Here is a 25,502-nt window from a genome sequence, read left to right as displayed (position 1 = left end):
CACTCTCACTTGACTTTCCCAAGCATGACTGGTATGTAACCACTTGAGCCACACTTCCGCTTTTGGCTCTTTTTCCAAATAAACAATAGAGAGAATAAAATACTTCTGGAAAGACCAACATTCATTGTGGCTGAAACAAACCTACAAAGCATTGGATTCTTGGAACAGCCTTTCAAGGAAATAACATTTACGACTGTAACTTCTCTACATTGGATGGGAAACCAAGGGAAAAGCACTGAGAAGGAAGATGTTCACAAGCACAAGCTGGAAGTGACTTGTCTGGCATTGAACATGAGCACCAGATACCTCTGTGCCAACGCGTTTCTGCTATCAAGAGGTGTGAACACAACATCCACACACAGGTGAAAGGTTACAGGACCGTTCATGTGTGATAACACACCTCACAAAGGCTTTTTTTTTTGCACTTTGGTGTGAACAGCATCTCTTTTAACTGTTTTGTGAATCCAGTCATGATCCAACTTCTTGGCTGACACAAAGAGCTGGATTTCTTCTTGCTAATTGTCTTCACATTCATGACGAGGAACTATACACACCAGGAATCCAGGTTCTAACCCCAGGGCTTTGCCTGCAAAACCCAGGCTTTTCCCCCTTTCCAAGATGTCAGCCCACGATACCATAGTTTTCAGCTCTTGCTGCCCAATTATGAAGAGATACGCAGTACCTCAGAGATTTTGTCATTACAGCCACTCATTTGTTTCATCTTTGATCCTTATTGTGTGGTAAGATTTTGCGTTTTCAAGTTCCACTGCTATTTCCATAGCATGACACTGAGTTCTCCAAATGAATACTCTGTACTCCATCTAGCTTGAAATTCCACGCAAACAAGCCATCTCAAAAACGTTTTGTAGAGAAATGTACGTCCAAAGCAATGGCAGTCTTTGTGGCATGATACTGATATTAATGGAACATTACTTTGCAGAAATACTCTGCTACATGATTTTATTCATCTTATAATTTTATATCATTTTGAATGGAATAATGTAAAAACATACTTGACTTCTGTGGGAAACTCAAGCATGTGTATATAATGGCTCTAAAAAAACCGAAAAGTAAATGTATCCCCAAAGTCATCCTTGAATAGTATGAATAAAAGTGGGAGAGGTTATGGAAGCAGGAAAAAGCCCTGTATTAGGTGAACATCAAATCTGAGTAACGGACAGTTACTAGTGTCCACTTGAGGATTGTGAGCAGTTATTCTTGTGCACGCCACTTATTTCTGAACATCTTGTATTAAGAACAGAATAAGCTTTGTAAACAAATAATACAACAACCAAAGTAGACATAGAAATCCAGTTTCAGGGCTGGGAAGGTGGCTCAGTGGTAGAGCGCTTGCCTTGCATGCCTGAGGCCCTGGGTTCGATTCCTCAGCACCACATAAGCAAAAAGAAAAAAGCCGGAAGTGGCGCTGTGGCTCAAGTGGTAGAGTGCTAGCCTTGAGCTGAAGAGCTGAGGGACAGCACCCAGGCCCAGAGTTCAGGACCCACGACCGGACCCAAAAAAAAAAAAAAAAAAAAAAAAAAAGAAATCCAGTTTCAATTCTAAATAGGATGGGTTAAAATATCGGCAACAGCAACAAGAAGGAAGAGAGGAGAGAAAGGGAGGGGAAGAGGGAGAGAGAGAAGCAGAGGGAGAGGTGTGGAGGGAGGCAGGGGAGAGGGAAGAGGAGGGAGAGGAAATCATTACTTGCCCAGACTGACCTTGAACTTGCAATTCTCTTGCTTAAGCCACCTGAAGGCTAGGATTATAGGAGTGAGCCATGGTACACAAGTTCTTGCAAATATTGTTAAAAATATTCACCAGCTTAGTAAAGTTGAGATTTTTCTCACAGTGAGAAACCAATTTTATTCAGAGTTACAAATTCATCTGTTCTCTCAGAACATCCATTTTAATAAACCAAAATCATATGACCATTTGTAAATAGTTCTGAAATATGAAATTAAAATAATACAAATCATCCAAACCAAATTCTGACTGAAACAAAAAAATGAACATCCTGGGTTAGAAAGTATTTTTTCCCCTTGCTTTTAAAGAATTTGGAGCTAGAAATGAAGCTGCTACACATGATCATAGAGATTAGAAAAACTCCCATTAAAATTATACTGGGTAAGGTATCAAAATTTCCAAGACTGTGTGCTTACTGTGGCTTTCAAGTCAGTCCTGATGTAATCTGAACAACATTCACATCTACAGAACTCGAGGCATCTCACTGCTGTTGTACATCAACAGTGTTGAGGGCAATTCACTGAATTCACCAGCCAAGGGAGCCCTCTTGTTTTGGTATAAGGTTCTGACTTACACAACTAAAATAGACAGTATGCAAAAAGTGTAAGCACTCAGTTGTTTGAAAGTCAATCTGATGGCAGATGAGGAGGCAAAGTAACTGCCCATGTTCAATGGGCACAAAACTTCACTTTTCCAAGATGAGAAGAATGCTTGGACAACAAAGGGAATCTACATATCACTACTGTACACTTTAAGCAGATCAAGATGGCAGAACTTACGCTTATGCTACTATTAAAAATTTTGAAAATAAGAAAACAATGAGTCTCTCTATTGATTACTTTGCTGTAGTTAAACAGAAATTAAGAAGCTGATGTGTGTGCTTAATTATGTGATTTCTCTTAGGAACTTTATTCTTCCTTCTAACCTCAAAATATGTATTCTCTCTTTTTATAGCTCCTTTTTGTCTTCCTGTGTCTCAATGGATTTTCAGACTTATCAGTGCCTTTATTGCAGGCTACCTCACTACTTTTAGGGAACAGGAAGGGTAATAATTCTTTAATAAACCACAACTTCCAAAGGTTGCTCAGAAACAGTTCCTCCAAGGCCTGTCTGCTGTGGTGCTACTGCCTTGGCAGAGAAGAAGAAAACAGAACTTCCGTTACTACTTTTCCCTTCCCACAAATTCACATTTCAGAACTGTGATACTTTCGCAGGAGCCCATTTTATATATGCCAATGCGCGAGGGTTCCCAGAGCTCTCCACCTATAGAAACCTCAAAGGAACTGTGACATTTCTTCCCGGAGACTTCAGCAACACTGCTACACTGCACCTTGTGATCCCAGCATCCAGGCATGGCCATCATTTCATTTAAGGAGCCGCCACAGGAAGGGATCCTTGAAATACTGCATCTTAGCACTGACCAGTGCCACCGCTCTCTGTCCCTCTTCTCCCTAGTGAGGTATGGATCTTTCTTTGGTTGGTTTTTATGTGGTGCCTGGGTCCATAACACTGCAAGTGGTAGATAAAATAAGCCAGCAGAAACCAAGAACAGCTAAACATTGGATCCCGCCTTTGAGCGGGGTGTTTCTTTGTAAATATAAACAAAACAAAGAAATGGTTAATCAGGTTTGAACTCTTTCTAGCAAATTCGCTAGGAATCCTGTCAGCAAGACTGTTTGCTATTACTCCTTGAAATCGGCTCTAGGAATGATATACTTTAGGACTAATGTGGGCGGAATTATTTCCAGTCTTACAGCAGAGAGTTAAATAAGTTGAGTTCATAGCAGAGCAGAAAGGCCAGACCTTACATCTGATAGCACACACCACATCACCATGTCTGAATAGATCTAACATTTGTTACGTGGTCAGTGTAACAGATGGTCCCTGTCTCAGGCTTGTTATTCTCCTAAAAAAAAAAACACCCCAGAATGCACAAACAGTTTTTCTCCCCTTTTCAAACCCTAATTAGAATAAAGATGACCTCAATTTGGACATTCAAATTATTCCAGTTCACTGTCTGACTTTTTCATGGCCTTTTGAGATGTTTCCTTAACGGACCAACAGAATGTATTGTAGGAGGACCATTTTGCTAGTTGTGCCTCTAAGATCTGCTCTTTTTTTTTAAATCGTGGTTGTGCAACTGATTTACAGCCAGGACAGACCTCAGCTGCCAGGTGTGGAAATCATTTGACGATGCTGTCTGTGTTTTGCTTTTCTGGACTAGTGCCCTGGAGAACCCATTGTATGATCCATTGGTCTCGATGACATTCTTCTATTCTCTATCAATTGTTCACAGTCCATTCTAGTAAGAGCTAAGAGCCTATCCACAGTCTTGTTTGTCACCATAATTGATGTTCCAGAAAGAATGTGTTTCCATAGACCTGCCACTGGAATGCAGCACCAGAATTTCCACTCCTTTTAATGATGCTGAACATGATAAATGACAGTCTAGAATTCTAGAAGAGGCCAGTCACATGGCTTCCATCTGTCAGACTTAGTGTGAAAGATGGGGAACACTCTTACCGTAAGTATTACACATCGTATTTCCTAAAACACTTCTGTACCTTAGCTTCTCAATACAATCAGAAGCTGCTTGCGGGTACAGGGACATGTGTGTCTGGTAGTAGGAAGCCAGAACACAGCCGTTAACCCTCCTGGGAAACGCAGGATTTTAGAGAAGGTTGAGGAACCCAGCGGAATCTGTGATAAACCATAGTACAAAAATGATTGGACTTGCAACAATGAGAAGTACAAGGTCATGTCAAAAACGAGCTTTACAACGTTGGTGCGGGGGGGGGGGGGGGGAGGGGGGAGGATTGGGTGGGTGGGGAGGTAGGGGGGAGGTAGGGAAGGGATGTGAAGGGTAAACAAAGGAGGAGGCTGCAATGCTTGGTAAGAAATGTATGCATTATCCTGCCCATGTAATTGTAACCCCTCTGTACAGTATGTTCACAAAAAAATTAAATTAAATTAAAAAAAAAGAAGTAATAAAAATGATTGGACTTTGCCAACACTTCAGCATTCATATTCTTCAACTGTGATTTAGTCTTTTTTTTTTTTTTTTTGTCTGTTATGGGCTTGAACTCAGGGCCTGGGTGCTGTCTCTGAGCTCTTTTGCTCAAGGCTAGAGCTCTACCACTTTGAGCCACAGTGCCACTTCAGGTTTTCTGGTGGTTAACTGGAAATAAAGTCTCATGGAATTTCCTGCCCAGGCTAGCTTCAAACTGTGAGCTTCAAATCTCAGCTTTCTGAGTAGCTAGGATTACAGGCGTGAGCCACCAGCGCTCAGCAAGCACTTTTTTTTTTTTTTTTTTTGTTGGTGTGGGGCTTGAACTCTGGGCCTGGCTGTTGTCATGAGCTCTTCAGCTCAGGGCTAGCGCTCTACCACTTGAGCCAAAGTGCCACTTCCTGTTTTCTGGTGGTTAGCTGGAGATAAGAGTCTTATGGCCTTTTTGCCTGGGCTGGCTTTGAACTGCAATCCTCAGATCTCAGCCTCCCGAGTAGCTAAGATTACAGGTGTGAGCCACCAGCACCTGGCTAAGGCATTCATTTTTTAAAAAGTGGTTTTAAGGCTATTCTCCAAGAGGCTACCTGGTGAGCCATGTGGACCCCCATCCATCTGTGAGGAGAGGACCACAGCAAACCAAATCCACCCAGCTGTCTCCTGTCCATTCCCGGAGGCACGGCGTGATCAGGGCTGGCCCTGGATTCCTACCCTACAGGGACTCCTCTCCTACTAGGAATTAATTGCACAGCGAAAGATTTAGCAAACCAGTTTTATTTTTTATTCTTGGCATTGGTAAGAAAGTCTATGTATGTCCTGGCTCTAGTTCTTGACTAGACTACAGTGATTTACTTATTCCACGAAATTTTTTTGGAAGGGGAATCAAACCGCACTGACAGCAGTACTCTAGGATTGAGACGGAGGTGGGCTGGCCTCACAGCCTTGTTCTTCAACACCAAAGTGAGTTTGGATCCTCTCGAGCATTTGCTAACCGCTCATCTGGCTCACTGAGACTGCCCGGCAGCCTGGTGTCCTGCTGCCCTCCGTCCATGCTGGCCGTTCCATCACTGGTGGGCTCAACCAACTACAGGTCAAAAAGGCTTGGAAACTATTGCATCAGACGTGAATATATAGATTTATTTTTCTTGTCATGATTCCCTAAGTAATACAATATAGTAACTGCTTGGGATTGTAAGTAATCCACAAGTGTTTTAAAATATCAGGGAGAATGTGTGTAGGTTATTTGCAAATACTGCCTTGTGTTTTGAAAGGGACTCAAACATCCTTAGCTTTTGGGTGCCCTGGAACCCCTCACCCTCAATGCTGACGGACGGCTTCATACAAAGAGGGAGGAGATAAAGGAATGCAAGTTTTCTAGTGAAAGACTGTTTTCATTACTGAGTCTCATTTGCAGGCTTCAGATTTCAATATTAAGTTTCTTGAACTTTAATGATTTGCAGACCTCACTGATGGCTAAATGGAAGATAGAAAACTTCCAGTGAGCTAGCACTGATCCATGCTGGGACATGTTGAGTCCAAACATGAAAATATTGTTTAATTTCAATAAGAAAGTGACTGTTGCTTATTTGTAAAAAAAAAAAAAAGCATAAAAAGGTAGGATTCTTATTCTATGACTACTAAAGCTCAGAATGTGAACAGTTCATTCTCAATTTTGAACTCATCTAGTTGGGTAAAAGATGGCTGTGGACCACTTTCCTGCTACAGAAGAGATACCTGTATTAACCAGAGTGAGAAGTGATCTTCTTCCTGGAGCAGCTCCAGCATGCTAGCACCCAGGCTTGCATAGCACAAACAAAACCCGGGTGGACAGCTGTGTCCACAGCCATGAACCAGTGGTTCACATCTGCAGAGGTCAAAATGACTGTACGGGTGGAGCTATGGCAGGTAAAAAGCGACTGCATTTGCAAAATCTTCCTGTGCAGGAGGGAAAACACCCCAAGTTCCAGAGACTTCGGCAGCACAGATACAACTATACCCAAGACTCAAACTGGACCCTAGGAAACGTTCTTGGGGTGCTACGGTGCTGGGTGAAAGGGAGCTTTTTTTTTTTGTTTAAATCTTTCCAAAAGCTGATCTACTGTCTGTCTAAATAAAAGAAAAGAAAAAAGAATCCTGAGCTCAATTCATCTATTAGAGATTAGTCATGTGCCCTTTCTTATTACAGATTCCAAACATCTGTCACAAAGCAGATTTTGTTCAGGACACGATGAACAACTGCATCATTCATGACTGGTGAAAATGCGTAACTCCACAGCACCGGTGCTGCCATCCATGTCCCCGTGAAACTGCAGAAACACCAACGCCAGCACCCTCGTCTCTGCACTGTTTAGACAATTGTTAGTCAAGATTGCTGACATGTCCTAATCTTCCCCTTTATCCTGAAGTTCTGTGAACTTTCTTTAATCAGAACTAAATAAAGGCTCATGTAGTTTCTCTTTAATGGCAAACTGTCTGTTGGGATGAGAAGCAGTAAGTGGTAAGGCCCAACACCTCAGTAGTCTAAGTCCTGTGACCCTGGAGAAGGCAGGATCAGCTCACTGGTGGAGGACATTGATTCCATCCCCAGAGCAACAATAACAACAACAACAATAACTACTGACCTACCACCCTTGCTAAGAGAAAGGGGAGGGAAGAGGCAAAGTAAGAGAAGTCATCAGAGAGGATAGAAGCATTTTGGGGCGGGCTTGCTGGGCATGCAGGAGAACATCTGGAACCAGGGCGATGGAGGTGGAAACGGGACTAAGGAAAAGAGCAGCGCATACACAGATGGGCAGCAGGATCTATGATGCTGAAAGCAGACTTCCAAAGGAATCATTAGTTCAGCACACACTCACGAATTCTAGGTGCTGGCAATGGAAGGTCAGACCAAAGAGAGGCCAGGCTCCTGCTTTCCAAGGGCCGATGATGCTAAAACCAACTAGAAAGAACTTCAGTATGGAATAAAAAGGTATAGAGGAGTCCACTCTGGTGGTTGGAAAATGGTCCCTCTAAGTGTTCTGGAATATTCTGAAGCGAGATAAGAAGTTGAGAAGGTGATTGTGTTGCATAAAAGATCCTGTCCAAAAGGGCCATGAGCTCCGGAGTATCCAAAGCAGGCAGATGCGGCTGGTCAAGGAAACCGAAGCCTCCGAGGGAATTCACTAGAAGACATCGCCTGTTCCGAACACCACTGCTTCTGTTGCTGTGTTCAAGTCTATGGCTCGCCATCTGAGCCCGGACCTCCGGTGACCTGCAGGGAACACTTCTTGCTGTTACAGCCTTGGCTTTCTTGGCTCTTCCAGCCACCTTTTCACCAATTACTAGAGTGTAAGCCCCAGGAAGGAAGAAGATTGTGTTCTGCCACTGATCTTCCAGGGTTCTTTGGCTCAACAAGGATTTGTGGAATGAATGACGGAGCAACCTCTGACCTTCCTCGTGAGTGAGTCTCAACCGAAGGAGGGTTTGGTGAGAATCAGAGCAGCTGGAAAAGTCAATCCACATTTGGCTTCCGTCTGGAATGAATGGCTCTTCTTCCACATTTCCATCCCGCTCAGGAAAAGACAAGAGTTGCCTTCATGCTTGCGTTGGGAACTTTTCCATGTAGGAACTTGCTTTTCTCTTTCTTCTTCAGGATCCTCAACTGTCGCTGAGGGTCGGGTAAGGGTGACCACGCCAAGATGGAGGGGGGAGGCAGAGGAGGCCACAGTGCACACCCGATGGGCCCCACGGACCCCATGGACCCCACGGACTCCCCACCATCACACACTGCGGACGCTGGCCCCAGCTGCCCAGAAAAGATCAGGCGCCGGAAAGGACATGCTTCTTGGTTTTATAAATTCCTCACACTTACCCTAGAAGATTAAAAAATGGGAATTTCAGGAAGCTAGGTTTTTCAGTGACAGAAGGAAAAGAGTGGTGTGTGTGTGTGTGTGTGTGAGATGGCGGGGAGAAAGAGGAGTTGTAATTTGAAAGGAGCAGAGAGGGAGGGAGACTGAGGATGAAGGAGGGAAGACACAGGAACCAGCCAAGAGGAAGCTGCTGGATTCACACCCCAGGCTGCTCCCATCAGAGCCGTCACCTGCTGACCCTGCTCCTTCTGGGGAATGGGCACCACAGCATGCTTCTGGTCACCCGGGGCCTCCATGGGGATGCTCTGACCGTGCCGACACACCAGAGACTGTGGTGGAGCACACAGCCCTTGTCTCAGCCAGGCCTGGAGCTGGACAGCACCGGGCTCAAGGGGCCTCACCAGCACACAGTGGCCCAGGAAGTTCTCCCTGAGGAGGACTGGATGGAGACAGCATCCTGACCCAGCAAAGGGATCCAGAGCACAGCAGGAAACAGGAAGTAACTGATAACAGAGCTGTCTGCTGGTCTAAGGGTGTCACCCCTTGAGACCTGGCCAGCGTGGGCTGACTTTGTCCTAGGTCCCAGTCAGCTGAGGTGACCTTCACTCTTGGAGTCCTCCTTCCTTGGAGATCTACTGACTCACAGGGAGACACCGGGGCGGCAGCACTAACACTTACTCCTCTCTCCTACCAATCATAGCTTGCGGACCCAAACAACACAAGGTTTAGACGGTAGCAATAAATGAAAGATTACCCTAACATGTTTTTATTAGGCTACCACATAAGCCAATATACATATGCCTTGAATAGACTCTTAATTTTAAAATATTAGGCAGGGCATAAATAAGAACACCATACTAAATCTTCATTTCAGGAAAAAACATGGCAGAACTTTCAATACAGGCTTATGTGGGGGTTTTATTATGTGTGTTGAATTGATAAGAAATTGGGAGAGTTGGCGTGGTCTGCAGCAATATATGGTTCGTTGTTTCAAGGTAAAATTGAATAATTAATCATTTAACACCTATCAGAAAAGTTTTGAGCTTATAATAAGAAAAGTTCTGCAGTAAAGCATTCGTTCATACTTTCATCTCGCTGTTTAATGAAAAGTGAGACATGTACCTTTCCTGCCTTTTGTCCTGAGCTGCAGGGTGAGACCAGCAAGACATTTTCAGATTCATTTCAAAGCAGGAGACAAACACAAGCAATCATCTAATAGGTTTTGTTTCTCTGCTCTAATACAGCAATGTTTCTGTTGATGAAAACAAGACACCTGTGTGTCCTGGTTCTTCTGTTTGTGTGGCAGTACTTGGAATTGAACCCATGGTCTCACACTTACTAGGCAGGCACTCTACCACTTCAGCCATACCTCCAGCCTCCTTCTTGCACTGGTTCTTTTTGAGGTAGGGTCTTGCTTTGGGGCCAGGCCTGCAGGAGCCGTGATCCTCCTCTATGTCCTTACATCAGTGGGACTGACAGGTATGGTTCACGGTGCCCAGCCTTTGTGTTCTCCCACAGCTAGGACGACAGGTGCATGCCATCACGCTCAGCTACTTGTTGAGATGAATTCTCACAAACATTTATGTCCTGACTGGCCTTGAACCTGAGCCCCTAATCTCGAGCAACTAAGTCGCTAGGATGACAGGTGTGACTCACCATGCTTTATCTTCACCCTGAACTTTGTCCTCTTAATCAGGCACATACACTTAGCCCCTTTCAGACTCACAAACCAGAAATAATGAAATTATTCAGGGACTTAAACTATTTGTCCTGATGGACATAAAGGTTTAGGGTTAACTGAGGCTCTGGAAATAAAGGTTTAGGGTCCACTTTGCCTCTGGTCATGGTATTTTGGCAACTGATCTTATTCCATATGTGCTTTTGCTCAGAGGCATCTTATTTAGTACATATTGGTGATTCACTAGCATTGAACTGCTGGCCAGCAACAGTGTACCCAGGGCTGAATACATGTAATTTTTCTGTAAGGCCTAATTACAATCTTCTTGAGCTCAGCAATAAACAGACAGCATCACAACAGCACTGTGTGCAAAAGCCATTTTAAATAGGGAAATCAAGAACAAAAAATGAAAAAAAGTGGCACTGAATAGAAAGTAAAAAGGCTGATATGTACAATCTAAGAGCTGAAACTGGGAGATAAAGCACTGCCTTGTGTGATGTCTGTTAGAATGTCCAATCTTGCTCTCTCTCTGTCTCTTTCTTTCTCTCCCAGTCTTCATGTGTTTGTAGTGGTGACTAAATTATTGTATTAATTTTGAGGTTACAAATCAATTTTCCAACCATAGGCAAATTCACAAGTAGGGCATAAATACATGAATAATGATGTTTGACTCTACACATAAATAATGGACTATTATTCACCCATAAAAGGGAATTGGAAGTTGGATATATACTACAATATGAATAAGCATTGAAAACGTTGTGCTAAGTGAAACAAGCCAGGCACAAAAGAGAAATATTGTATAATTTTTCTTACTTGAGACATCGAGAGCACAGCTAAATTCACAGACTAGACATTATCACAGTTTAGGCAAAGGGAGGGAGTTCCAGTTTGGGATAGATTGAAATGAAAGATTAAATAGTTTATGTTAATCTGGGCAAATAAAATCCAACGCAGATATGCTGACTACTGAGATAGATTCAGACTTCATCCCCTTTCTATTATAATATACACACTCTTTTTTCTCTTGGCTTATGAAACCCATTAAAAACAGTTTACTATTTAATAATATCTATGACTATTGAGAGGACATAAAATGTTCATGTCAGTCATTTGGCTTATTTCATGCTTTCGGTAAAAATTTATGTGGTTCTGGATTGAATACTTCTGTGGTTGCCAAAATACTTCAATAGACTACCCATATTGCTGATTTTTTCTTTGGGGCGGAGTCATCTTCTTAGTGTACCATATTGGGATGAGCTGGTCCCTCAGGTACAGTCACTGGCACATGTCTCTTTCGTCCTCACCAAAACAGCCATCATCTGCCACCTTCATTCCCAAAGCCCCTATTTTCACGTCTCTAGAGACAGCTTTTTCACAGAGTATGGCTGTGGTTATAAACCTAATTCCAACGTTCTCTGTTAAATGTTACTTCACTCAACTATCACAAAGCAGCACCGCTGCACATCAACGTGAACGAAAAGTACAAATGTGGAATGCAAACAATATTAAAATGTAAACTTAAAATAGGAAGGAATTCATGGCCAATGAAAAAATCTATTAAAATTCTTTCAATCTTTTAAAATGCATCCTAAGACTGCAAAAAAAGTTTCACTATAGAGTACCATCTTGGCTTCTTTTATGACTGAAAAGAAAGGTTAATTATGATTGTCACAAACAGCTGTATATGGTTAACAGCACAACTATTGTAGGATGTTCACAAAACCCTGACCCCTTATAGATGCACATTCCTAGAAATCAGATTGTTCTCCCAAGTGGAGGAGACACCAAAAGAGACTGTTTTCTATTAACCATGGCTTTGTACCAGCTGAGTTTCCAGTGCCAACTGGATCATCTTCCATTTGGGATAGTTCCCACTTACGATCATGGAAGATTTTCATACACTGATTTATGTGTCCAGAAGCCTATACATTCTAATGTTGTAATAAGTAATTTTTAAGTTGTCAAAAATCGGCCGAGTTTTGACTCTCAGTAGATTCTTTCATATAGGTACATCTGTTCAGAAATCGTGGGAGGAAAAAGCATAATGAATAACTGCCGTGTGCTTCATGAGAGCTAATTAATAGGTACTTACTCATTAAAGACGAGGTCTGGTGCAAAATAGAGATATTGGCTGTTGGTATGTTTGTAGGATCTCCAGCTCAAAGCAAATGATGATAGACACATCCAAGAATACTGGATTAGGGTAATTTGGTCCTCAAGAGGCAAGTTTTTAAATCCTGAAGAACAGAACAATTAATCACAGAAATACACTTAGCATATAAGTACATTCCAGAAGGCAGCTTCTCTTTTCCAGATTCAAATCAACTCTATAGGCCTACTCATTGTGAGCATCATACCTGGCCTAGTCAACACTCTTTCTGTTTATTTATGCTGGTCCTGGGGCCTGGGAGCTGTCCCTTAGCTTTTTCGCTCAAGGCTGGAGCTCTACCACTTGAGCTATGGCTCCACTTCTGGCTTTTTGGTAGTTAATTGTAGATAAGAATCTCTGGGAGCTCTCCTGCCCACCTATGATTCAAATTGTGCTCTCCGGATTCCAGACTCCTCAGTAGCTAGATTATAAGCATGAATCACTTGGGCAGGCTCTACTGGCCTTTATGGGGAATCCTGTCAGGGAGAGCTCCCCATCTGTAGAGTATAAAGACATTGGTGCAGGTGATGGTGTGAACTCTGGCCACATAGACACAGCTGCTGTTTACATGTAAAGACTTGTTTTAGCGCCACCCACAATTAACAGCACCACAGTCAAAGGCAATTGAATAACTGGCACCTGCAGATCCACAAGAATGCCATAAGATTTCAGTTCTCAATGACTGTGGTACTTAAGAAATACTGTACCAGCTGGGTGCTGGTGGCTCATGCCTGTAACCCTAGCTACTCACTACTCAGGAGGCTAAGATCTGAGGGTTATGGTTCAAAGCCAGCCTGGGCAGGAACCTCCACGAGACTCTCTGCTGGTGGTGGGGAAGCAGGGTGTTAGATTTTAGGCAGGACAGTTGCTCAGGTTCCTTTACAACTCAGATGCCAGCCTTAGCTCTTGACGGCCGGTGCTTTGATGGTCCCAGCTCCTGAGCAGCAAAGAAGGAGCTCAGTGGATCTCACCAACCGTGTGCATTTTATCTTATGAATACTTTCAGGCTGTGATATTCCTTATCTCCAATTCAAGCACCGATGTGTGTATGAACAACAGAACCCTGAACCCTGCATTCTCAGCAGTGAGCTCACTGCCCGGACTTTCCCAACACCGTCCCTCAGTTTCAGTACCTGTCTCAAACTCTGACGGAAGGATGTCACAGAGTGCCGACCTCCCCGGTGGCTGGCCCCCGCCAAGCCCCCCACATGGACCGCACAGAGTCCTACCTGGAAGTACCTTCGCCCATTTCACCACCTGAATCATCTGTTTGCCAGCCAGGCGGTTGAGCGTGGAGAGCAAGTTCTCGGCGGTGTCGGGCTTGGAGCCATCGTAGCCTGCATACACGACTTCTGGCTCAATGCTCTCCAGGATCATGACTGGGGACGGGGTGAGTGCCCGGGAGATGGAGGAGAGCTGTGGGACCAGCGCGGTGTTCACCGAGGGCTCCTTGGCCGGGGCGATGTACGTGGTCCCCTCCTCAGGGCTCTGTGGTGGCGGTGGAGGCTGCTGTGACTGCTCCTCGTGAATCCCTTTTAACTTCCCCAACTTCTTTGACTTTCGGGCTGTGGAAAGCAAAGCAATAGACAGGGAAGGGCCAATTGAAGTGATCAGTAGAATACAGAGCACAGAGGCATGTTACCATTTACGGCACATAGCAAGGCACATTCCTCTTAAAAGAGGCCCTGCAAAGCCAGGTTGTTACTACTATGGTAACCGAGGCCTGGCTTCGTGCATTCATTCCTTGCTCTTCGCCCATCATTTCTGATGTGTAAGGAGCCACATGCCTGCACAGGAGTCCGGCTAATACCTGCTGTTGTGATCAAGCCATATGCTGTGCAGTCTTCTGAAGTGCAAACTCCCAGGTGACAAAGAGAAAAACAGCAACATTTATCAAGTGCATACTATCATCAGGGAAAGCTCTAGATGGTTCAGATGAAACAACTGATTTGAATTTTTCTGAGTAAGTACTGATTCTCATTTTAGAATAGGGCAGGGACTAGAGAGATTAAAATAAAAATCTGTCCAAGCTGGCCATCAGTGGTTCACACATGTAGTTCTAGCTACCCAGGAAGATGAGACCTGAAAATCACAATTATAAGCCAGCATGTGCAGAAACATTCATGAGACTCTTTATCTATAATTAATCACCTAAAAGACAGGAGTGGAGCTATGGGTTAAGTGGTAGAGCACCAGCTTTGAGTGAAAAACCTAAGGGACAGTGCCCAGACCCTGAGTTCAAACCCCAGTATGGCATTAAAAAAATCACATGGCTGATTTATGTGAACTAAACTTTAGAAGAAGGATAACTTACTTTCTAAGTTGATATGAGAGGTATATATGCAGATGATAGATAGTTGGAAGTGAATGGCTAAATGAAAGCTTACAGCTGTAATAATCACTTACTTTTCAATTGTAATGTTTTCAACTTACTTAAAAATTCTTGAAGAATCTGACACTTCTATTCCTAACACACATCCCAAATTTAGAAACTGAACAAAGAATGTTGAACCAATTACACTGACTTAAAAAATAACCATGCATACCAGGTGCTGGTGGTTCACATCTGTAATCCCAGCTACTCAGGAGGCTGAGATCTGAGGATTGCAGTTTAGAGTCAGCGTAGGCAGAAAAGTTGGTGAGACTCCAATTAACTGGCAAACAACCAGAAGCGAAGATGTGACTCAAGTGGTAGCACAAAGTGGTATCCTTGAGCACAAAACCCAAGTGAGAGTGTGGGCCCTGAGTTCAAGCCTCAGTTCAGGCACAAACAAAACAAAACAAAACAATTCACTTTTGCCATACACCCATTAATACTTACCACATTACTCACCGAAAGCCTACCATTCAGATAAAAGACATGTCATCACCCAACAAAGTATCTATTATATCTACTACACTGCCTAACTGTCAAAATTCAGCTTAAGAGGAGAAATAAGACATGATTCCATGGAGGAGAAGGAAGAGGAAGAGGAGGAGGAAGAGGAAGCAGTAGCGGTGGTGAGGGTCTTCCTTTTCCTTTCTTCTTCCTCTGTCTCCCCCATGTCCCCATCCTCTTCCTCCTCTTTCTTTTCCTCCTCTTCTTCCCCTCTTTCTCAGCATTAGCATGTGAACTCAGAGTCTGGAGCTTGCTAGGTGGGAGACACCCCCCCAGCACTTTTTGGAATTACAGGCCTGATTACAGGGATGATTCTGACAAATGAATGGATAAATGAAAACAAATGGAAAACAGCAGCCAAATGCCCTAAAAACTAAAAGGAGAGCAGAACCATATACCTAAGTAACCCTGAATGCTGGTCATTAGTGATCCAAAGAGCTTAAGAAAGTCTCAAGTGCATTCACTGGACATTTGGGCCATTAGGTCCCTGGAACTACCTCTGAGTCCCATTAAGCTTTCTCTCAGCCTCAGGAAAATGCTCTGAAAAATGAGCACGGTAACACTGTGGCCCTCCTGTTTTGCAGAAGCAATGATTGTGACAAACACATCGGAAATGACCGCTGATGCCTGAAATTGTATTTCAAAGTCACTTTTACATTTTCCCATAATTTTATGAACATTAAATACATTCTAGTTCAACAAATATTCCCATCTTTTCTCTACAAGACTACACTTGATGCTAACCATTATTTGACTGACTAGAAACAGGCAAGGGTGTTACTGTCACATTTTATTAAACGCAGTAGTATTTGCTTGCAATTAATTGCAAATTTCCTATTTGTTTTAGGCCTGGGGTCTATCTTGCTGTGTTTATTCTCATGGCTGACTTCAGGTCATATGTATGAAATATGAGGAGTACTGAATATTGTCTCTAGTTTGTAGATATCATGCTGTGATCTATATAGAAGAACCTATTGAACAGATTATCAACCTTAAGTTTAGCATTTGAGTTATACTGAACTTTATTCTGCGATTTTGTGGCTCTGTGTGGGATACCTGGACTTGAGTGGTAACCTATGTTCATAAGAGCCACCACTATCTCAGGACAAACACCCCTCAGGCAAGAGTGCTTACAGATGCTCCCACAGGGAGGATGGTTACATAATTAGTAAAAGCACATGGATTTTTCATACTGTTCTAATGATGTTACGTTCTTAGATTCAAGCTCTTTGAAGCTGTCAATGACTTACGTGTTCTTGGAGCCTCATGCCGTGTGCCTTTTGACAAATGTTTACTGAGTGCATTTGTTTCATTTTCAAATGTTAATAAACTTAACAAATGACATCTTGTAGGAAGTACTACTCGACTTCCTCATGGGGGAATGTCAGCTAGCACCAGCATCTGAGATGGTTTAAGATAAAATTTCTGAGTTGCTAATTATTATTCCTTTTCAAAATTTCTGCTGTGTAATGATCCATTGGTGGAGTTCACACTCTTGAACTGTCGTGAACATTCAGATCAAGGTACTGAGCACTTAGGTCTGACTACAGTTCAGCTTGCTTTTTCTGCATTTCGGGCAGTCTGATGCTCACTGGGACTGGTCACTAGACATTGTTGTTTTCCTGCCCATTTCTCAAGTGAACAAATTCAGGTACAGATGGACAAAGCACATGTTTGCAGGACTGCAGAGCTTGTAAATATCAGGGAGGGAACTTGAATCCATCCATGACTCAGAGTCACCAGCCTTACCTCCTATGCCATGGAGTCTTTCTCCTAATGTTCTTCTTTATCTAATCTGCATTATTTCTCTAAGATTAGCACAAGCTTTAAGTCTGGCACAATTAAGGTGTTTGCTAATTACATGGAAGCATTTTTGGTTAAAGATACTTAATAAGCATGCCTCTATTATCCAAAGACCCAGTGAACATCCATTCTGGGGGAGGCCCCATGGTATAACCTCTGCTTTCACTGTATTTGATGTTGGTATAAGTTGTGGTGGGGAAGGGAAAAAAACAAATTGTCTAAATAGGGATACAGGTGGACCCATTGCAACAATGAGATACAAGTCGTTATGTCGAAAAACATTAAAAAAGCTTTACAACTTTGGCAGGGGGGTGGGGTGTGTGTGTGTGGGGGGGTGGGGGTAGATGTGAAGGGGAAACAAAGGAGGAGGCAACAATGCTTGATAAGAAATGTACTCATTATCTTGCCCATGTAATTGTAACCCCTCTATACGGTATTTTCACAATAAAAAACAAAACAAAAAAACAAAAAAAAAACATGGGATTACTGGCTATTAGATTGGGAATCTCATGGACCTATGTGCCACAGGCCCCATTTTTTTTTTTTTTAAAAATTTTATTTTATTTTATTTGAGAACATACTGTACAGAGGGGTTACAATTACATGGGCAGGATAATGCATACATTTCTTACCAAGCATTGTAGCCTCCTCCTTTGTTTACCCTTCACCTCCCTTCCCAGCCTCCCCCCTCCCTCCCAACCAATCATACCCCCCCTCCCCCCCCCCCCCCCACCGACATTGTAAAGCTGGTTTTGACATGACATTTTGTACTTCTCATTGTTGCAACAGGTCCACCTGAATCCTTAAACGACTTGTTTGTCCCCATCTCCTCCACATGTTATACTGACATCAAATATAGTGAAAGCGGGGGTTACACTGTGGGGGAGGGACATACAAAGCAACAAAGAAATAATCTTATAAATGCGTTAGAAACACATGCATGAAAGAAACAAAAACATTAAAATACATATTTGAGGTTTTGTTTTCCTAACATCACATTATCTGACTTTTTCCGCTTGACTCATACCTATACTAGATATTGCAAACAAGGGAAACCATGGGACCTATGTTTCTTTGGGACAGGCCCCATTTTTTATCTATCAAATGCCAGTAACCCCGTTCTGTCTCTTTGTCTGACAGTCTGTCTGTGTCTCTTCCTCTTTCTCTATCTCTGGAGTGCATAGCCAGGACTATAAATGTCCCCCACTTCCACTTAAACTCACTTGAAACAGGAGTCTTGATTGCTCAGCCTTGTGGCTGCCCTCCTATGCCAACCCCGGAATGACTGGCAGCATCCTGGCAGCTGGTTTTTTCCTGGCACTGCTAAGAGACAGAACTCCAAGGCCGGGCACCAGTGGCTCATGCCTGTAATCCTAGCTACTCAGGAGGCTGAGATCTGAGTGAGGATCATGGTTCAAAGCCAGCCTCAACAGGAAAGTCTATGAGACTCATCTCCAATAAACCACCAGAAAACCAGAAGTGGCACTGTGGCTCAAGTGGTAGAGCGCTAGTCTTCAGCTGAAGAGCTCAGGGACAGCGCCCAGGACTAGAGTTCAAGCCCCACAACCAACAACAATTAAAAAGAAAGGAAGAAAAGAAAAGAAAAAGAAAAAAACAACTCCACCAATTCTCCATCAATTTTCCACCCAGAGGCAGGTAATGGGAGACCCTGCTGGTACCCTCACCGATCCTGGGAATATCAAGGAGGGAGCCCCTTGGGATCCTTTTAGTGGGATCCCATGGTTCATCAAGGAATGGGAACATGGTGTGGCATGACTTCTTGTTCAGTTGGCTCTCAAGGCTGGTGCGACCTACTGCATACCCTTCGAGCAAAGCCCGGGCGTGGCAGAATGACTGCTGCTAGGAACGAGGCCAGTCTGGCACCCCACAGAAAGAGGATGAAGTAAGAGGGCTCTCTAACTTCTATCACTTCAAAATGTTTTTCCTGCTACAAAGTTCTGATGACAGTTTCCTTCCCCAACATCTCTGGACTCCAATAGGAGATAGATATATACAAGAATATGGAACTTTTTCTGGGTGTGTCTTGGTCCTGGGGCTTGAACTCAGGGCCTGGGCGCTGTCCCTGAGCTTTTCTGCTCAAGGCTAGTGTAGGGCTCTACCACTTGAGCCACAGATCTACTTTCAGCTTTTTTGAGGGGTAGTTTATTGGAGTTAAGAATCCCACAGACTTTCCTGACTAGGCTGGCTTTGAACTTCAGTCCTCAGATTTCAGCGTCCTGAGTAGCTAGGATTACAGGCATGAGCCTAGTTGAAACTTCTTAAAATTATACTATTTCATTAGAAAAAAGGAGTGAAAATAGCCATTTTCCAAACTCTTTATGTTGTGTCTTAGCGGCAAATACTGGCTATTAGAGATTAGTAGGTCGTAGAGGTTAGGAATTATATTAAAACATAATTACAGTCCACAGGACAGTAATGGCACTACCCTCGCCTTCTTCCCATATCTCGGGCTGCTCTCATGCTCTGGATGGCAATTTTGGTCAAATCGCCTGTGATTCTAAGGCTTTTGATATTTCTGCCAAGGAACAAAATGGGGTGGCTGAGGGGTGAAGGTGGCAAGTGTCTCACGGCCAGGGTCCACAGATGGTGGACACTGTCCACTCTCTATTCTGTGGCACGACTTCTGCCATTATTGGGGGAGACTTCACAGGGAGCAACAGTGTGTTCTGTCCACAAATAGTTTATCCACAAAGCTCGGCCAAAACATGGAAGGGAAAGGGAGGAGGAGAACTGCTGGGGATAAAGCTCAGAAGTAGGGCACTAGACTCCATCCCATGTATGCACAAACGAATGAATGAACAGATGGATGAATGACAGGGCAAAGGTGAACAGACGCGGATCACCTTATTCCCATGTAGAAGCTGAAGGTGTTAAAAAGGCCAGTAATAGTTTTGAAAGCTTAAGAGACATCTGTGGAATCATGTAAACACCTATGTTGTATTTATCTGGCCAGATAAGACATAAAGCCTTCAATGTGCAGAAGAAAGAATTAAAAGGAGACATCAGGAATATTTCTACCAGTATCTGGAATGAGCTATGGAGAGACCCAGAATGTGCTACCAGCAAGAACATGTCATACTCTTATATGGTCATATATACATAGCTTTTGACCTTTTCTGCTTGTCCTAGACATATACTAGTTATTGCAAAGAAAGGAAATCATGGGACCTATGTTTCTTTGGGCCTGGCTTACTTCACTTAAGATATTTTCTTCCAAGTCTTTCCACTTCCTAACAAATGGGGTGGGGTGGACACACACACACACACACACACACACACACACACACACACACACACACCCCACATTTTCTTGATCCATGACCATATAAGATGATGCTAAGTGAAATGAACCCCATGATAGGGACACAAGAGGTTCTATCTCTGTTGCTGTTGTTTTTAATGTATTTATAATGTACTATGTAATTTTTTTGTTTCTTTTGTATGTTCTTCCCTCATGGTATAACTCCTGTTTTCACTGTATTTGATTCCTGTGTCCTGTTTCTTTTTTTTTTTTTAAATTTATTTTATTTGAGAACATACTGTACAGAGGGGTTACAATTACATGGGCAGGATAATGCATACATTTCTTACCAAGCATTGCAGCCTCCTCCTTTGTTTACCCTTCACCTCCCTTCCCAGCCTCCCCCCTCCCCCCCACCCAATCATACCCCCCTCCCCCACCTCCGACATTGTAAAGCTGGTTTTGACATGACATTTTGTACTTCTCATTGTTGCAACAGGTCCACCTAAATCCTTAAACGACTTGTTTGTCCCCATCTCCTCCACATGTTATACTGACATCAAATATAGTGAAAGCAGGGGTTACACTGTGGGGGAGGGTGTGTCCTGTTTCTTGTATATACATTTTTCTAATTTGGGGAGGGGAAGGGAAATAACAAAATACTGAAACAAGGATACAGGTTGATCCCATTGTAATAATGAGATGCACAAGACACTATGTTAAAAACGAACTTTACAACTTGGGAGGGGGAGGGAGGAGTTGGGGAGGTGGGAAGGGAAGGGATGGTAGGGGGAAACAAAGGAGGGGGTAACAATGCTTGATATGAAATGGGCTCATTACCTTGCTCATGTAACTGTAACCCCTCTGTATAGTATCTTTACAATAAAAATATGTAAAAAACAAATGTCATACTCTTTTCTGCAACCTCAGTGGGGGGGTCTGTAGCCCAAGCGCAGCTCTGCTCCAAGGCAGCAGAGTGACTATGTGTCACCCAGCCAGCAGCCCTGTCAGGAAGAAAACCCTCCAGTACAGGTCCAGTTCACACCAGGCTGAGAGGAACTGCCCTGCCGCACAGTTGTCTGAAATCCCTTAGACTTAAATTGCAGCAAGAGATCATTTTAGAAATATGTCCTGAAATACACACAAAGGGCACACAGTGTGATCTCAGAATTGAGAGCCCGAGAGACTAAACAGTGCTCTGACAAAAATAAACAACACCTCCAGTCCTCTGTGCTCCCCCAGATCCCGGCTCCGCCCATTTTTGGACTTGGTTTGTTTCATCTTTATAAGGTCAAGATGGCTGACTCTGTTCTGCATTTAAAACATGCCCTCCCATTTCTCCTACATCGTTGTACTAGTGGGGAAACAGAGGAAGAGATCAAGAATTGAGAATCTCCATGCCAGATACTGACATAGCATCTTTCAACAATGATGCCATTTGAGGGAAGGCTATGTTATGGCCACTGTATAATCTGTAGAGTCATAAGAGCTGCCCTTGCAGTTACTACAGCTGTTAGAGGACCAGACTTCCACCAGAAACTACAACAGAAAAAGCCCATTACATTTGCAGCCCACCTCTACACAAGAGGTCAGAGGTCAGAGGAAGAATTTGAGCCCAACTGACTTTCTCAGTTATCTACAGGATTACCGCTGGGTGGCCCCCACTGACAGAGACTGGTAGCCTAGACAACCTGAACCAACCAATCAATGCACGAAAAACTTCCTTTTCTAATTTCCCATAGCACATCCAACTTCTGCATCTTAGGGGCTGCTGCCCTGAGAAGCAATCCAGGCTTTATGCTTTTGCAAATCTAAATCTGAAAAGGCAGAAATCAAACTGGTCAGTCTTCAGAAGATCTAGAACTTAGGTTAGGCACAGTGCTATATACCTGTAATCTCAGCACTTGGACAGGCAGGAGAATATAATGCAAGGCCCACCTGCACTGGAATATAAGACATTAAAAAAACCTTTAAGGGGAGGGGAATCTTTATTATTTCTTACTAAAAACAAAGTTCCTAAGCTACATTGAAACTGGTGAGTTTTCCTTTGAACATATAGGCTGGCATTCTTTAGAATTATTTATTTAATCTTTATTTCCCTCATAAATTCTATTCCCTGGGAACAATTGTGTTGAAGATTGATATGCACACATGCAAAACCTCTGAGTACTTTTATAATACTTGAAATAAGCATTGTAATAACTTAGCTAAAGATGGCTCCCTCGGTTTCAAAGCTACCAGGGTTAGCCTTGTTCTTGGTACATGTTTGAGTGGAGAATTTTTTAAATGAAGCAACAGCTCATTGGTATGCAAGGTAAATAGACTCATTATGGATAGTTTATGAGGAAACACTACTGTTGTTACAAGGTCACAGAGGTGAACAAGGTATGAGAACCAGGTAGGTGGCATTGACCTGGAAAGACTCCAGCACTGTGCTTAACTGGCTGTGCCCTCCAGTCCATGGACTCAACTCGTGGAATACTATGAGCAGAAAACCCACAGCCTGGCCTCGGCAGACTGCTTCAATGTGGTCAGCGCCCTGACCTCTGTGTTAACCAAATATGATGAGGAAAGGACCGGAGTGGTTGTGAGCTTGTGGTGTGCATGCAGCCCTTAGCACCAAAAAGAAAGTTGATCAAACAGAGGTATGAGGAGGATATCAGTAATAATAATTATTTCCTTTAAAAATTATATACAGAAGATTCCTTAAATAAATATTCAAAGAACGTTTAAAATAGAATGCATGGGCAGTGTGGGGCGGGGGAGAGAGAAGGAGAGAGAGAGGGAGAGGGAGAGAGAGAGAGAAAAAGAGGGAGAGAGAGAGAGAGAGGGAAGGAGAGAGAGAGGGAGAGAGAGAGAGAGAGAGAGAGAGAGGGAGAGGGAGAGGGAGAGGGAGAGGGAGAGCGCACGCGAGAGAGCGCTCCTGAGTATCTAGGATCATTTTAAAGTCATGTGTTCAGCACATTTCTATTTCTTTGCTCCCCACTGAGCATCTGTTCCTGTTTTAATGGTTCCTATATCTTGGTCCCTTGATACTTACAACTTGGATGTACCCAATAATTCTGAGACAAAAAAGGGGGTTGTCTGAATTAAATCAATTTTAGAATTAAAAAAATGATTTGCAGCCCTTAAGTATATAAGAAGTAAACACTCCTAATGAGGAATGAAGAAACTCTATATAGAGGCTAGAAGACCAATCTAGTTTGATCTCCAATACTAATATTCTTGAAAAATATTTCTTTCCTCTTAATTTAATATTCTTCAGGTAAAAAAATTACTCATAGCTACATCATTATAATTCTAATAATTTTTCTAAGAACTACTATTTAACAGCATATTTTACATATTAAAAATCACCTGAACATGAACCAGATCATAAGTAACCTTTTATATTATTTATATGAAACGTAAACTGTTCTACTAATCTAGAGATTATTATAGCATGATTAAAAAAGTTGTAAGATTACTTAGAAAAGGAGAAGAGAGGATAGATAACAAACAGCAATAATAGTCATGTGAACTGATATAAAATCCTTAGTTTTCACAATTGGTGCTACATAGAAAATGGTCTGTATTTCTGAGTACTGTCTACATTAAAGGTTTATATAAATGCAAGACAAAAAAGCTAGAATTCTTAAAATCTTAAGCAAGGAAGCTAATACCTGTCAGGGTCCAGTGGCTCATGTGTGTAATTCTAGCTACTCAGGGGGCTGTGATCTTGGTTCGAAGCTAGCCCTGGCAGAAAAATCATTGAGATTCTTATCTCTAATTAACCTGCAAAAAGCTGGAAGTAGAGCTGAGGCTCAAGTGCTACAGTACAAGCTTTGAGCACAAAAAACAATGAAGGGCGAATGCTCAGGTCCTATGTTCGAGCTTCAGTCTTGCACAAGGGGGAAAAGAAAAAGCTAACACTAATATTAAAAAGGATGAGTGTAAGTCCTGAGACCAAGAGGCCACTTAAGTTGGAAAGATTAACTAGGAAACAAGAAAACAAATGTTAGTGTTTATAACTCATGCATTTTGAATAAATATTATTCTACATTTTATTCCACTGACATTATCAGAGTCTAAATTAAGAATTACAGTACTTGCTGGGCATACTCGAAAAAGACAGCTATTTTTCTAGACAAAGTTCTCTTCAGGATTCAGGCTGAATTGGTCTGGAAACTCTCAAATGGCTTGAAACCAAACCAAACAGCTCTTCTTGCTTTTCAGACTTCCATCCAGCCTTTTCTACGCCCCGGGTCACACCACAGCACCCTGAGGCTGATGACTTCCTATGCCAGCAGATCTGGGCACCAGGATGACCTGGTGGGCTGCAGAGCCACACCCAGTATGTGTGGGGTCAGATGGGGGAGGCTCTCCGGCCTGGCCTGCCCTGCCCACCTCTTTACAGACCCCATTCTATTCTTCCCATTGGTTCCCTGCCACTGTAAATTGCAGTGTTCCGGAGGCTCTCTTATAACCTCATTTGGCACAGCAGAGTGGGCAAAAGCTTCTAGAAAAAAATACGCTTTCCATTTAATTTTCAAAAGTGTTCTTCACATTTACATCATTGAATTATACCAAAAAAAGAGAAAAGAGTCCAAAAGAAAAAGTTCTTAATAAACGGGATGCTAACTCATTACGTGAACTTTTAGGAAGAGTTTCACATGAAAGGACAGGTTCTTCTCGGTGATGGCTCATCATCTGTATTTTTCTTTTCCTTATGAGATTAGGCCACAGACACTTAGATGAGAAGGAGCCCACGTTTCCCATCAAGGCTGCCCTGTGGATCACTCAGGAGGCTCACCGAGGCACTAAGGAATGATGAGCAGGTCTGCCCTGCATGTCTTTCTTAAAGTTCTACCACCTTACAGAAAAAAATGAAGCCAAACTAGACATATTTCTTCTCTCAAGGCTTGCTGTTCATTTCCTTCTTACTGTCCTGCTTGGGTTCCAAACGTAGGTTGGCCTTCACTGGCTCAGGGACTTGAACAGTCACATACGAATCAGAAGGAATGGAGAGGCCAGGTCGGCCCTGAGCTCTTCACTATGACCAAGAGTCTGTCTTCCATGCTGACAGGGATAAAGGTCAATTTCATATCTATTATTTCCAAATGGATGGTGTGTGTGTGTGTGTGTGGTTTTAAGT

The 25,502-nt window shown here is 42.9% G+C and overlaps 1 protein-coding gene across 1 annotated transcript in view; it reads right to left on the bottom strand.

The window, feature by feature from the left end:
* Nr3c2 (nuclear receptor subfamily 3 group C member 2) overlaps positions 1-25,502 on the bottom strand; it is a 237,436-nt gene that overhangs the window by 27,328 nt on the left and 184,606 nt on the right. Inside the window, exons 5-6 of the mRNA XM_042701897.1 lie at positions 13,655-13,990; positions 12,369-12,513 (exon numbers count right to left, since the gene is read on the bottom strand). Of these exons, the coding sequence (XP_042557831.1) occupies positions 12,369-12,513; positions 13,655-13,990 (481 nt within the window). The remainder of the gene's footprint in view (positions 1-12,368; positions 12,514-13,654; positions 13,991-25,502) is intronic.

This window comes from Dipodomys spectabilis, unplaced genomic scaffold (assembly GCF_019054845.1).
Source record: "Dipodomys spectabilis isolate Male_0828 unplaced genomic scaffold, ASM1905484v1 ptg000297l, whole genome shotgun sequence".
Lineage (NCBI taxonomy): Eukaryota > Metazoa > Chordata > Mammalia > Rodentia > Heteromyidae > Dipodomys > Dipodomys spectabilis.
Note: the sequence above shows the minus strand (reverse complement) of the source record. Positions and strands in the feature narration are given on the sequence as shown.